The 15,239-nt window shown below is 40.7% G+C and overlaps 1 protein-coding gene across 1 annotated transcript in view; it reads right to left on the reverse strand.

Moving 5' to 3' along the window:
* Positions 1-12,485, reverse strand: part of LOC103373422 (disheveled-associated activator of morphogenesis 1-like) — a 24,857-nt gene extending 12,372 nt beyond the window's left edge. Inside the window, exons 1-13 of the mRNA XM_008303309.1 lie at positions 12,251-12,485; positions 11,783-11,877; positions 11,429-11,648; positions 5,097-5,210; positions 4,135-4,245; positions 3,758-3,861; positions 3,536-3,602; positions 3,046-3,163; positions 2,799-2,937; positions 2,439-2,497; positions 1,513-1,700; positions 1,031-1,297; positions 143-250 (exon numbers count right to left, since the gene is read on the reverse strand). Of these exons, the coding sequence (XP_008301531.1) occupies positions 143-250; positions 1,031-1,297; positions 1,513-1,700; positions 2,439-2,497; positions 2,799-2,937; positions 3,046-3,163; positions 3,536-3,602; positions 3,758-3,861; positions 4,135-4,245; positions 5,097-5,210; positions 11,429-11,648; positions 11,783-11,877; positions 12,251-12,259 (1,599 nt within the window). The 5' untranslated portion in view covers positions 12,260-12,485. The remainder of the gene's footprint in view (positions 1-142; positions 251-1,030; positions 1,298-1,512; positions 1,701-2,438; positions 2,498-2,798; positions 2,938-3,045; positions 3,164-3,535; positions 3,603-3,757; positions 3,862-4,134; positions 4,246-5,096; positions 5,211-11,428; positions 11,649-11,782; positions 11,878-12,250) is intronic.
* Positions 12,486-15,239: the final 2,754 nt, after the last annotated feature.

Consider the following 15,239-nt stretch of genomic DNA (forward strand, 5'->3'; position numbering starts at 1 on the left):
TTGCATTTGGTTTTCTGGTTATGAACTCTGTCATTTCTGTATGTAACCATCAAGTCATAGACTGCATTTTATTGTGTGACAGAGCCTAAATGAATCATACTGACTGTCAACATGGCAGAGATATAAGTGTGTCATATATTACTTGTGGCTTCTGGTAAGCTGAGAACATCCTCTGGAACTCTTCAAGATCCAGTACTTTAAATACATTGAGGTCATCAATCTCTATCCATATGGATTCCTCTATCTTGATCTGAAACCAACAATACTACAGTGAGCATAACCGTTATTATAGATCCAGATATATAGATGATTTTTTTTTCAGCAATCTCAGCTGCATCTCACAGCTGTTCACTCCCAAAGAAGACTGCCAGGGTACACTACGTTTTTATGTGAGCAAATGGTATGAAAACAGCAAACTAAGCATTTGTCTTGGAATACTTTCTAAATAAATTGGAATGAAAATGTAAATGAGGAAAACTACAGATAAGCAAACTCATGCTTTTATGTACAGAAGCTTCTTAGTGGAAAATACATTTGTATAATTATGCAGAAAGAATGTGTACATTGGTTCTTGTTTTCTTCCTTTATGTCTTCATTGTTAACATGTGGCTATGATTAAGCATGTCTTGTTCATGTTTTTTTTTAATTCCTTCCCACCGTTGCCGACAGCTTGCAACTTTGGATTGTTGGGTTCTCTGGTTAAATTCTTAAGGTCTATACCTTACTATGTGAAGAGATGACGTATGTTGTAAACTATGATGATACTGATGATAATGGATCAAATTGCAGATCCTGGTGACAGCTATATCATTTTAGAAAAAATATTGAACATTTGCATCTCACTTACACCTGTATCTTGTATGTAGTATGCAGCTTCCCATGTCTGCTCGCTGTTACGGCCTGTAAATGGTCTGCACATGTAACGCTTTTCTACCTTAGTGGTATTCAAAATGCTTTACAATTTCCTTATCCACACATAGCAAGTAGTGATAGAAGAAGTAACATTAGTAATAACAGGCAACAAGTGTACCTCGGGCAGTTTACTCCAGTTGAATGACTTCAGTGGATTAGATGGCTGAGGAATATTCTTCTTCCAAGTTGTTCCTAGTGAAGCTCCTGGAGGTGGGGCAAATGGAGCCATGACAAACACTGGTGGGCCTCCTGGAGGAGGAGGTGGTGGAGGAGGGGGAGGAGGAGGAGAAAGAGGAGAAAGCGAAGGAGCAGAGGTGGGTGGGATGGGATCTGGAGGAACTGAATTCCTGGATGTCACTGGAGGGCCTCCTGGAATGCTGGGAGTCTAATAGGAGAGCAGGAGAAAAGATTATTTCATCAAAGCTGTATCCATCATGAGTAGAGAGATGATGACACAAATGGTTATTGTGATTCTCGGTACTTTTCAGCTTGTAGATCATAACATTTATCCAAAAAACAAAATGCAAACAGTTATGTTTGTGTGACTGATCCTGAGCCGTAGCATTTCTAGCTCACACATGTATCCTGTGTTGGACATACTGAGCTGAACTGCTGCAGCTGACCAGATAGTTCTGCTACTTGAAGTGTAGCTTGCTTGTGGCTGTTGTTCTCTTGTTCCAGTTTGTCTTTCATCTTGTTCAGCATTGCCATCATGTCTTCTTTTTCCTTATTTCTGTCTTCACATTCCCTCGCTGTCTTTTCAAAACGCTGCTGTAAGTTCTGATGCTCTGACAGGAAGAGAACATGAAAATAGCTCAAAGCTTTGACTTGTTCTGACTCTAAAAACTAGGGTTGAATTATTTAACATGCAGTACTTGAAAGGAAAATAAATGTGCAGAAACGAGGACAACAACCAGTAACATGACTTTCTGAATCCTGACTTATTTACCATGATGTAGTTTTGAGTCGGGGGCTTGGACCCTGACCCACTTGCTGTGCTAATTACACAGTGATGCCAGTAATGCCTTACTAAGGGTTCATTCCCATGAGAGAGAAGGTGAATTTGTAAAGATCATAAACTTTCTCTAAAGGTTAATTAAAAGTGTCATTGTTTTTTAATCATTCTTTTGTATTTGCTAACCTGCAGTAAAAGTAAAGACCGTGAGTGTTTGTCACTAAATAAACTATCATTTTTTTTGGTTCTGTGATAGACTTCTTGCAGGTCTTCAAATATGATGAAATCTGCTGGCTCACAAGTATACATACAGCTGTGCTAATATTTAGTTACATGTTCCCGTGGCCAAACTGCCACGGTATACATGGTCTTTACAAGTGTATGTAAACATTTGCTCAAACTGACCAATCCACCCAATGTCTCCATTTGCCCCTTTTATATGATTTAACAGCTGCAAGCTGGCTCGGTGGGTAGCACTGTTGCCTTGCAGCAAGAAGGTCGCTGGTTCGCGTCCCAGTGAGGGCACTGGGATCTCACTGGGCATGGAGCATTAATATATGCGTGTGTTTACCCTTTCTCATTACATCAGCTTGTTCTTTCCATTGTTTGACCTCGTTCTCTTTGACCAGCCTAAGAACACAAACACACACAAACATTCAAACAGTTTTCCAAGCACCATCAGTCTCTTTATACTTCAATCAATTATTGAATTATGGAGTACAACTTATGTAATTAATAAGGTTTCTTTGTTTAAGAAAAGCATCATAAGATTTAATTTTACATAGAAAGATTTGCAATAAATGGCGGCTATGTTGTGCACATGGTCATCACCATTTTTTTTTTAGTGCATATCATAGAGAGATGGATAAGCCTTTTGCCATCCAAAGGGCTGCCAAAAATGGTCTTTAATGTAGAAACCATGGAAACTTACATGTGAATAATATTTTTAACGTTAAAGTCCTCAAGTGGAGCGACATCAGGGTTTTCACCTTTGTCAGTTTGCAGAACCAGCTGTTGTACTATCCGGTCCAGTATCACCCAGTACTCAAGTGTTGTACTATTCTGTTTATCTGCAGACACAAAGAAATGAGATAACTCATCAAAAACATTGCAACTGTCATGGATCATTTTTGTGAAAAGACAGAATAATAAAGTAAATAGCAGGCAGCCAGTCTTACATGGCATCATGATGCAGTGCTGCAACGCAGATCGGAAATGAGGGTAAGCTTCAGTGTGGTTTAGATTCTTCTTGATCAGCTCAAACATCTGGCTGGCACTTTTGGTCTCTATGTGGCCCTGAGGCAATGTAGCAATACACATTAATCACCAGATAAACAACACATTACACACCAAACCAACATCTGTTCATCAAAACTAAATGTAATGTGGAATTTGAGCTGGTGTGTTTCATTATCAAGGAGCACTGGAACACACTATTTCTTTGTCATGTATGACTTTTCACTTGGAATTATAATATGCAGCAAGTGATATTTAGTTTTTAATTTCCAAGGATTCATAAAGTTCCATTTAAGTTGTGGTATATGTTATAATCCTTTTTTGTGCTATAAATCAAAAATGTGCTTGATCAGTTCATCCTTGAAAGTTCAGCATTCTCAAGGTGATCATCTCAAAACTTGAACAATATATTTCTTTATCTGAATGACTTACAACATCAGAGCGTTTGGACAATAGAGCCTCGTCTTCATTTCTCAACATTTCAAAGAAGTCCAGATGCCTGAAACATTACAGTAGCACAACACTGAGCTTAAAAGCTATTTAAATTGGATGTCACAGTACAGATAAGACTCCATGTCCTATAACTTTTTTGTAAGTTACCTTAACAGTATTATAGATGCAAAAGGTTTGCACCTTTGGGTGCACCTGACGTACCTGTGCAGGGTGGCATTTTCATGGGAACGTAGTTTGTCAATGACCGGCTGAATGCCCAACATCAGAAATTCGTAACGTAAATGGATACGAAACTCCAGACGAGTCTGAAAACACAAATCCACATTTTTGTTAGACAATATGAAAAGATAAGACTGATGAAAGAAGATTAAACAAATTCAGCTACATTTTTTTTATTTGGAACATAAACAGATCTAACAGGAAAAAAATAGAACACAGTGTCTCACACTGCACTCAACGTCCATGTAAACTAACTTAAACTAGCTGAAGCCATCAGATATGATAACCCAATGACACTGAGCAGTGTGCACAGTGACTTATTTACTTATTTTCATCCAAGAGAAACAGGCATTCTTCACCTCTCCAGGTCCCTGGCTGAGCACAGCATTGATAAAAGACATGATGGCAGTCTTCAGATGAACTTCATCTCTGTAGCGGCCTGTGGATCGGTCCAAGTCCGACAGCAGGTTCTGCTCACGAAGCAGAAAATGTTCAGGTTATATTACTATAAAATATGTTCTTCTATGGGCTGCAAGGTGGCTCGGTGGTCAGCACCGTTACAGCTAGAAGATCTGTGGTTCATGTCCTGGTTAGGATGCCTGGGATCTTTCTGTATGACAGACAACCAAGCACACTCACATTCACACCTACGGACAATTTACAATCACCAATTAACCTCAACGTGTCCAGAAACATGTTGAGGTTAATTGGTGATTCTAAATTGCCCATTGAAAAGCAACAGTCAGGACAATTTCCAAGTCACTGAATATCTTGTGGAGTCCAGCTAAATCTGTCATTAAGAAATGGAAGGAATATGGAACATGCTTAAATCTGCCTAGAGCAGGACGTCCTTAAAAGCTGAGTGACCAAGCAAGAAAGAGACTAGTGAGGGAGGCCACCAAGACACCTGTGACTCCTCTGAAAGAGTTCGTAGGTTGTAGCGTCTTGGAGTTACTACTGAGTTAATACTGACATATTCTTTTAAAACACACTGAAAGTGGGAGGCTTGGCTCCAATTCATTTCCTGTATTAAGCGTCAAATCCCTTCAGACAAACATGATGCAATTGCTACTGTGAGTAAGAGTCAACGCCAGGCAATGCAGAGAGCAATGTTCAAATAGGACAAGTGTGACTTGAAAGCCTCAAACAAGGTACATGTCGCTAGTTAATGAGATATTCATGGGAAGTCTGGAGACCTCTCCTCAGGAAACTGCTTACTTCATGTGTTAAGCTTTGGGTCATCATGAGAATTTGTTGAACCCACACTTGCACTGTTCCTTGCAGATCATTAAATGAAGCACACACCAAAACAAAGGCAAACCTGAAAGCGAGTTCTCTCTGAGGAAAATTTCTGGAAATACAGCATGGCTTCTAGGACTTTCTTATGGCCTCCTGGCACCAAACACACTGCACCAAGGATCTCTAAAACTGAAACCTATGGTGAGAAAGAAGACGCATTATTTACACATTTAAAAAAAGGGAAACTATTAACAGTAACATTGTGAATTTAAAGGGAAAATTTACACTTTGTTTCTCAAGAAATCTTCAAATAAAAAGAAAAATGTTCTTCTTCCTTGCCCACCTGATTAACAACATTAACCACATTCCTTGTGTCATTTGCCAGATCAGATGCAACGCAGCAGAATGGGACAATAACAGGTGTTTTTGTGTTTCTATCTTTGTGCTGTTTCTGTTCCTTCACCTGCTCTTGCAGTTCTCCAATAATGTCATTTGGTTTTGTTGTCAATTTTCTCACAAGTTTCTGCCATTAAATGATAGTATTACTTTTTCATCTGAGTGTGAGACATTGACTGCCTTAAGTCTGTCTCCCTCTTTAGAAAAGATGTTTTGCTCTTGACATTTAGTGAAAGGATGTTAATGAGAGGGGATGTGTACTAACTGATCTGATTTACTCACACAATTGAAGCCTCATATTCATTTGACCTAAAGTATATTTTTCCACTGAACAAGAAATGTTGATTTTGTCCCACATCAATCTTCCAGAAGACTGTTGTTAGGGCTGGTATGAACAAGAGAAACGGTTACAGCAGGCAGCACTGGCTTCAGTGTTCATAGGGGCTTCTAACAGCTGTTTCAAAACAATGTGAACCTGTTCTTTAAAGTACCCTGTTGACGTTTTACCACTCGTAGCACATGGAGCATTGTTTTAACAAGTAGCAACAAGTTGGCACATGAGCACACAAGATGGCGAAACTGAAATTCTGCTTTTGTTTAGACGTTAAAACCAGCAGGTGGTTTCAGTGAGATGCCATAAAGCACAGCAAAATGACAACAACTGCACTGAGGAGCAGACTGCCACCAAGCAAGTCAAGGTTCAAAGAAAAGATGGAAAATATTTTACTCTAAGTTTTACTGAGAACCATATACCTTATAAATTATGATCAAGCTGACAGTATGGAGGTCACAGACGACCTCTCTTTAAGCTTCACTTGTCAAATCTCCTTTAAAAGGTGTGAAAGGCCTGTTCTGCTCGTGACAGCGGCTTTTTTGGTCTCCGACAAACGGGCAGTTGAATCAAAGCCAGGTATCTTTGAGCTTTCCCTTCAAGACAAGTGAGTACATCAAACGATTCCAAATCGTATCAACTCTCAGTGGTTGCATGAATTTCCTCTGATAAGCAATGGAAAAGAAAATATGGCCCAAAGTGGAAACTCAATGCAGCTGAAATGAGCAAAAACCTACGATCACTGGTACACAGCAAGTGTCTGGATCCCTGCTTCAGCCCAGCCCGGCTCCCTCCTCCTCTCCCTGTCTCACCCTCTCCCTGTCTCACCCTCTCCTTCTCTCTCTCTCCCTCCTCCTCTCCTTCCTCCTCTTCCCCTCCTTCTCTCCTTCCTCCTCTCCCTCTCTCTCCCTCCTCTCCCTCTCTCTAACTGTCTCTCTCTCTCTCTCCCTCTCCCTCCTCCTCTCCTCCTCTCCCTCTCTCACCCTCTCTCTCTCCCTCCCTCTCTCTCAGCCTGGCTCCCTCCTCCTCCTCTTCCCCTCCTTCTCTCCCTCCTCCTCTCCCTCTCTCTCATCCTCTCCTCCCTCTCCTTCCTCCTGTCCCTCCTCCTCTCCTTCTCTCCCTCTCCCTCCTCCCCTCCCTCTCTCACCCTCTCTCTCCCTCTCCCTCCTCCTCTCCCTCCTCCTCTCCTTCCTCCTCTTCCCCTCCTTCTCTCCTTCCTCCTCTCCCTCTCTCTCGGCCTGGCTCACCCTCTCTCTCACTGTCTCTCTCTCCCTCCCTCTCTCTCAGCCTGGCTCTCTCCTCCTCTCCCTCTCCCTCCTCCTCTCCCTCTCTCTCCTCCTCTCCCTCTCCCTCCTCCTCTTCCCCTCCTTCTCTCCCTCCTCCTCCTCCTCCTCTCCTTCCTCCTGTCCCTCCTCCTCTCCCTCTCTCTCGTCCTCTTCCTCTCTGACCCTCTCCTTCTCTCTCACCCTCTCCCTCCTCCTCTCTCCCTCCCTTTCTCTCAGCCTGGCTCCCTCCTCCTCACCCTCTCTCCCTCTCCTTCCTCCTCTCTCCCTCTCCCTCTCTCCCTCCCTCTATCCACCCAGTCCTGCTTGCATTCTGCTTAATTGCAGGTATTGGAGACGGGGATCGGCTCACTTGCCTACAGTCACCCTCTGCTCCATAAAAGACTTGTTTGTCCACACACAGTCCCAGACCATAGACAATGAAACCCTGTGGCCCTGCTGATCCCCAGCTGTCTCCTATCTGCCTTCCTTCAGCTGCTGCCACACACTTGCTGCTCTGATCCTGCCTCAACCAGCCTGTACCTGCCGGCAGCCCTGCTCCAGCCTTCCCAGCCCTCGCCAGACTCCGGATTTCCTGAGCCTGTCTGCCCCCTTCAGTTTAGTCCCTGTCTCAAGAGAATCCCTGTTTTGTTGGTCTAGCTTTAGTTTATTCACATTACTTTCCTTAGGTTTCCCCCTTGGTGTTAATTTAGAGTATCTCCTGGTTTTTGTAGTTTTGCTCTTTTTTGGTTAGTCCTCAGTTCTCTCTCCTCTCACCTATAGTTACCTCCACTTTTCCCCACTAAGCTATATTGGCCTGCCCTCTGGTTAGTTTAGATCAGCTTTATCTGCAAGTTTGGGTTTCTTAGTTTGGTTATAGTCTCCCCATCCTGCTTTGGTTTCAGTTTCATTCTAATTTAAAGGAAACTTTTTTAAGCCCCCATCTGTGTCTGCACCTGGGTTCTCAGAACCCCCGATAACAAGAAGAAATGGAATAAATACCGAACTGTTAAACTTAAAAGTAATGCAATTACTGTAAGGTGTCGCATTTTATATATATATANCCTTACCTTTGTACCATTTCAAGCTATTCATTGGACTTGCACAACTTGAATTGCAATAAATAACTGGAAAAATTAGGGTGTTCTAAAACTTTTGACCGGTAGTGTATATTTATATATATAGTGGATAATATGTGGTATATGACTTTTATGTAAATGTAAAGAAATTTTACAGTTTAAAAGAGAGACATTCTGTGAGGTCAACTAACTAACTGTGGGTTACATCATACATACAGCACATTATGCACATTATAATCATACACAGTGAGATGTGGGATATCACCCACATGTTTCTAAAGGGACACCAGTAAGCTTAAATTAAAAAGTCTGGTTTTCTGAAAGAAAAAGAAAATGTTCAAGCTTGGAAGCTGTGCTAGAGCTGAAGACAGACCATAAAGCATTGATCACAGCTGATATTGGCTGAGACACTTTGTCAATCATATGAATGTTTTCATATGTTTTCATACAGGTCATGATTTTCATAAGATATTATATATTTCAGTACCTTTACTATTGATATCTAAAACTGATGGATAATTTGAAAACTAGCCCCACCAAAAGTCTTATGTGATGAAGACTGTACCATCGTCTGGCTTTAGGTTCAGGCAGGTACAGGTAAGATACTGTACAGTAATCCAGGCAGGATGAGTTAAAGTGTGTAAATTGGTCTTTGTGTCTTTAAAAGTCAAGACAAAAAGTAGTTTAATACAAAAATGTAATCTTTTACATTTTGTACTAAGATTTGAAACACTTCCCAGAAACACTGGCGAGGCCACTGACCCGGGGCTAGTTCAAACAGACCTACTGTGGAGTCAAAGTTCAATAAGCAGGCTAAAGTCTATAACTTACCACCAAGATTTAGTTAAATACATTATACCTGAGTTTGTACATGAGATTTAAAAAAAATCTGAACGAACATCTTACTGAAGAGCGTCATTGTAAGTGTATCGGTACTGACAGCCAGAGTTGCTGCATTCATCCAAATCCTTAATAGATTTCTGATATTTTTGCATGAGTTGTGCTTGTTTTGGTTAACAGGCCTATGCCTTATGATTACAAGAACATTGAAGAGGTCACTATGACTAGTTTAGTTATTGTACATGATGAGCCAATGGCTTCTCATTGGATATTGTTCCAGCAAAGAATTTAAACAGTGTCCGTAGAAACAATGACAACTGCTAGCAAGAGCTAATCAGCAAAGAGTTTGTGGAGAATGAAAGTTCTTTTCATTGGAGACTGAAGGCTGACATTCACTCAAACTTTGCCATCAGGCTGCCCTGACAAAACCACATTAACTCACATTTTGACTAACCTTAATTCTAGTTTAAGAATCTACAACATCATTGTAATTCAAGATATCTAAAAAGCCCAATGCAGATGATTTTAGCGTGTCCCCTGCCTTTGCCCTGAGTCAGCTGAGATAGGCTCCCCCACAACCCGAGTGAGGATTAAGTGGTGTACAGATAATGGATGGATATCTAAAACTGGAATCAATACTACATTCAATTGTAGATATCTGCAATCCCCGTCGCAGGTGTCTGCAGCAGAACTATACACATATGTAATAAGAAAAAAACACATGAATGGTAAATGTCACTATTTGTCCTATGAAGATGAGGATTTGGATATCTGAAATGTTCTTTTTGTGTATGAAGAATCAAAGATATCTGTAATACACATCCAGTCAAGCTATTGAATAACAACTACTTTGCATGATGTCATTTGTTAAGCGACTCTTTCTGAACAAAATCCGCTGCTTGGGAATTTACTATATACCGCCAGTGCACACAAGCTCTAGCAGTTTTGGTCTCTTACCGTTTTCTTACTGCAGTAGATCTGCCATTTTTTCTCTGCTGGCAAAGCAAACATACCAGCTCTGTGCTCTTCTGTAAGGTCCAGTTCATCCTAGGACATGAGAGAATGGACAGGGGAATGAGGAAGATAAACAAATGTGGGTAAACAATTCTGGTTGTTTGAAGGCTCATAGAAGTACAAACATGGACTGTGGTCTCATACGCACCACCAGCTCAGTGAACATAGAGTTCAGCTCTTGGACAGGAGGCATGGGAAGTGTTGGCTCCAGTGCAGCCACAGCATTGATGCTGTTTTCATGACAGTGAGTGATCTCAGGTTGGTCACTTCCTCTGAAGCAGCATGAAAACAGAGAAGCGAGGCTGCGCCGCCCCTGAGGATGCTTTACTCGGGACACCATGGTCACAGCAGGGACGTCTCCTGAGCTACTGATTACACAGAGATAAAAATAGATTAATAGGAAATACACTGGTACTTACTTCCTGTTACTAATTGTGATACAAGTTGCAGATGACAAAAACAAACCAGCTACAAAGGCATTGAGGACAAAAAAAAAAAAAAAGAACTAGTCTGAATAAAATGTCTTCATATCAGGTATATTTCCTAACTTTAAAGTCAGTGTGACTAAGATAGCTTGATACATAATGTATATGTTTCAGTATGGCACACAGTTTACACATGAAGAGTTCATTTGCAGAACAAATAATTCCATCTTTTTTTTTTAGAAAACATATTTTTTCTTGTTTTCTTGAGATAATATCAATCAAACTGAAGCTAAGTGGATTTGACTCAGTAGAAATGTCATGACAAAAATAGAGATAACTTAAGTTTGATTGATATTGTCTCAGGTAGACAAAGTGGGTGATGAAAAAGCATGTTTTGAAAGTGGGCTGCAAGGTGGCGCAGTTGGCAGCACTGTTGCCTCGCAGCAAGAAGGTCACTGGTTCTTCCTGCGTGGAGTCTCCATGTTCTCCCCGTGCAGCGTGGGTTCTCTCCGGGTTCTCCGGCTTCCTCCCACAGTCCAGAAACATGNATATATATATATATATATATGTATGTATATATAGTTTGACACTTGCATGATATTGCACATGTACACAGACACCCCACTGTTCTCCACAATCTGGAACTTTCACTTTTCATCTACAAGTGTCCAGGGGCCTGTACTACGAAGCCAGATCAACATATCCAGGATATCTTTCAGAGATAGGGCTTGACTAACCCTAACAATCGCACTCAGGATAACCGGTCCTATGACGGTGGCTATTAACTCGATAAGTCAGCCCTGGGTTGTCTGATCGGAGTATGAGCGCGTGCACATAAAATGGGCAGCATTATCGGCATCTGACCAATCGCGACTATGGACAAGTCTGGATGCAGAGCGGCTCACTTTACTGCCGGAGGAGCAGAATATAATCTTTACAAAGAATGAAGAATAATATAAAAACATCATAGGAGCAGAAAGCAGCAAGGAATATGGATGAAAATATCATGTTAAAAACCACAATGCATACAAAAGCACGGTGTATGTAGTTTCATTGCATCTGTGTACCTTGGTTTTGATGTTTTCAGTGGCAAGACTTTGTGCAATGACGTTAATGCTCTCACAGTGTCCCAGGACATGAGCTCTACCCTGAGAATTGTTCATCAGAGCTTTGATGCAGCCAATCATGGAGGTGTGGACATGAGACTCTGCGGTCTCGTAATCCATTGACTTGAGGAAATTCAGGATACAAAACAGCCCATCCAACTCAATGAATCGCGTCACAAATCTAGGGAAAATTAGTCAACATCACACGTTGAGTGTATTGGGTCACTGCAGTACAGTTCGGGGGAATGAAATAAGCCTAGTGAAAGCTCTCTTGCTGCATTTTCAGCACAACTTGTGACAGAATTGGACATGCACCTCATTGGCTGTGTCCTCAATGCTGTGTTCAGATCTTTTATCATCTTATCCCGGCCCTGATCTTCCTCATCCTCCAATGCCAGCAGAGTTTTCCTCTAGAAAGAGAAAACAAATTAACACTTTGCAACATTTCACTTTTTAAACTGGAGGTAACAATGAAGCGGTTTTAGTCAAAATGTGTCTGACTCCTCAGGAAATCTACATGTTGTATATGTAATATTTAGCACTATTTGTCATGACAAAGAGCTAGACCTAAAGCCACCATGTTTAAAATTGCTCTGATGAAATATGTTTTATGCTTTGTCATCTGCAGTTTACTTTTTGATATGATGACACGGTGACAAAGGTTTTATGATTAAAAATCTTCAATGTTGAAATTCTCTACAGGAAAATGGTAACAAACCAAAATCTGTCTTTGTTAATAATCTGGAATAGCTGGATTTAAACAGACTTTAGAGAGGGACTCACAGCAGCCATGGACCTGAGCTGGTCAGTATAAAACTCCGGCAAACTGGTTGCTCCTTTATTCTCCTCCAACTCCTGAAATATGGGTTGATACAGACACAAAGGCCAGGGCCAATTATTATTATTTTTTTTACAAGGTCAGTTAAAAGCCCGAGAGGGCTTTACAAAAAGAAATAGTGTGAAACAATGTACTCATCATGAAAGAATATCATGATGCTTCCCATCAAATTAAACAGCAGAACCTGGGCTACAAGAATATATAAGACATTTTTACATGCCCCAAACACCAACTAAATGATTTATCAAATATGGACATCGACATAGCGCCACCACATCAACCCACTCACCACATTTCTGGCTCCAGCGATTTGGTGCATTATGCAAAACGCACAAACATCCCCTCAAACTGAAGCAGAGAGTCCCCAGATTCTAAACATATCCATCAAAGCTCTCTAAAACCAAAGCATCAGCGAGAAACAACCCAAAGAACTTCAAAAACCGAAACCGCTTCATCAAACTGTAGTTGTGAAATGTCTCTTATCTTGGCTGTTTTTCCATGAAAAATGTATTTTAAATCCACACCTGAATCAGTTAGTACTACTTCCTGTGTCACACGGAAATCACTCCCGGCGTCTTTTGGAGGCTCCATTAGCTTTAGGGCGCGACCCAAAAGCGCACTAGCGAGCCAGCGGCTCGTCAACAAGATGATCTAAAAGTGCCGTCAATCTCGTTTTGGTGGCTATCGCTATATTCTATTGGCTCTAACGAATTGAAGGAGGTGTCAATCACTGAAATCGACCAATCCATGACAGAGATACAGCCCTGCGTCACCACAGAAGCTTCACAGCCGTCAAATCAGCTTTTACGCACCGCACACGCAACACAGACAGCGGCCTGGTTGGATTAAAAAAATAAGTAAAAGACTGCTGTATTTGGATGTATTGAACACCATCAGTGAAATACAAATGTATAGTCAGTACATAAGAACATTCAGATGGTCACAAGCAGTGAGGTGCGGTGAGGTTCATGGCTGGTGAGGCACTGACCTAATCAGAATCTGATTTACAAATATCTGCACTCTACACAGCAGCATGTTTGTCATTTGATTGGCAGCAGTTTACGGGTTATGTTTCATATCTGCATTCTTTACACATACAAGCTGCAGCCCACAAAACGCACGTTTCTTTCTTTTTTTTTTTAAGTTATTGCAGTCTTACCTTTACCTTTAAATGAAGTCTATGCTCCGCTCCTTCTGGACAAAAATATGCGTTACTTTTTTGTAAAAGTCTCCTTATCTCCAAGTGAAGCTGAGCTTGCTGCTGCCTCACTTGGATTGCACAACCCCTCACTGCGCTGGCTGCAGTGAGGGGTTGTGCAATCCAAGTGAGGCTCAGCTCACCGCTGCCTCACCGGCTTCTCTTCCAAGCATTTGAATGGGAAACTGCCAAAATTCTGCGATTTTGAATGTAAAAATCATCAAAACTGATGAGGCTAAATGAAAAAATACATACCTTATAGGACAAATCACTGGATAAATGATTATAATTTAACAAAAAACTATTTAATTTATTTTATCATTATATTTCTTTTTCTTTCCATGATGTCAGGTGAGGCTCACCTGCCTCCCCTGACCGCACATCACTGGTCACCAGTGTGTCAAAATGTGCCAAGTGTGATAAAATGTCACCTCGCCTAAACTGTCTGGATGAAAAACTTTGTAATTTTGTTCTGCTTCACTTTATCAGAGTCAACCTTTGCAGGGAGAATGCTCACATATTGTGCTGTGATCTGGGAGAGGTTTAGAGCTGCAGCTGGATCATTATCCTGAAACTGCTTTTTCTTCCGTGGCAACCTGAAATTTTTTAATTTGTGTGTGTGCCATCTACATGTACTTTTAACCAGTAACATATATACGGATATTTACACATCTGAACAAATCTTACAAGTGTTCCTTTTATTATGACACAAGAATTATTCAAATAGACCTTGTGGTTGCAGAGATAATCTGTTCTTATTATGGGTTTGTCATTTTCGAGCAAAGGCCTGAAAAATAGCTCAGGGCTTAAAGGGTCAAAGCCTGGATGGAGACCCAGAACACTGGACCCATGCCTTGGCCTGCTCAATCACCAGATCTAAATCCAATTGAAAACCCGTGGAAAACCATCAAACACAAACTGGAGAACACAAACCCAAAAACAAAGCAAATTTGTTTGAATTAGTGCAACAGGAATGAGCTGCTGTGACAGCAGAACAATGTCAGATCTGGTGGAGAGCAGCCAAGACACATGGCTGCATTCATCAAAAACAACGGTTATGCAATCAAGTACTAACTGTTGTGTGTGTCATGTGACTCAAACCGACAGAAAAGAAAACATGGAATGCATAAAAGCTCTGTTTTTGACAGCATACTGCCATAGCTATCGATATAAGAACTTAAATGATTTTGGTTATTATCAAGAAAACCATGGAAAATGGCTCTTGAATTAAACTTATGAGCTATTTTTGTTGTTATCATTATATTTGTCCAAACAAATGTACCTTCTTTTGTGTGTGTGTGTATTTATATGTGTACACACATTTTTCATTAAAAAAAACAATTAATTATGTTTCCCATTAGCCTTTTCCTAAACCAAAATATACCATCTATAATTTCACTTTTTGCAGCTTCTACTATGAAAAATTATAAATATATATATACACTGCTCACAATAAGTTAGGGATATTGTTATTTACATGAGTGCTTTTCCTATTTGGTCTGAATTATAATGAAATAAGTAAAAGTTCCCTTTGATATTACTAATAATGAATGAGAAGAAACACCATTTTCATTAGTTTAATATTTATTACCCCCCAAAATTTAAACAATAACAAGAATAGCCCCAAATAACAAAAACTGACGATGTCAGTAGTGGGTGTTTCCACCATTTGCCGCAATGACAGCTTGACAACCACGTCTCATGCTCCTCACTAGCCTCATGATGTTGTTCTGAGG

This window comes from Stegastes partitus, unplaced genomic scaffold, assembly GCF_000690725.1.
Source record: "Stegastes partitus isolate 25-593 unplaced genomic scaffold, Stegastes_partitus-1.0.2 Scaffold1976, whole genome shotgun sequence".
In the NCBI taxonomy this organism is placed as follows: domain Eukaryota; kingdom Metazoa; phylum Chordata; class Actinopteri; family Pomacentridae; genus Stegastes; species Stegastes partitus.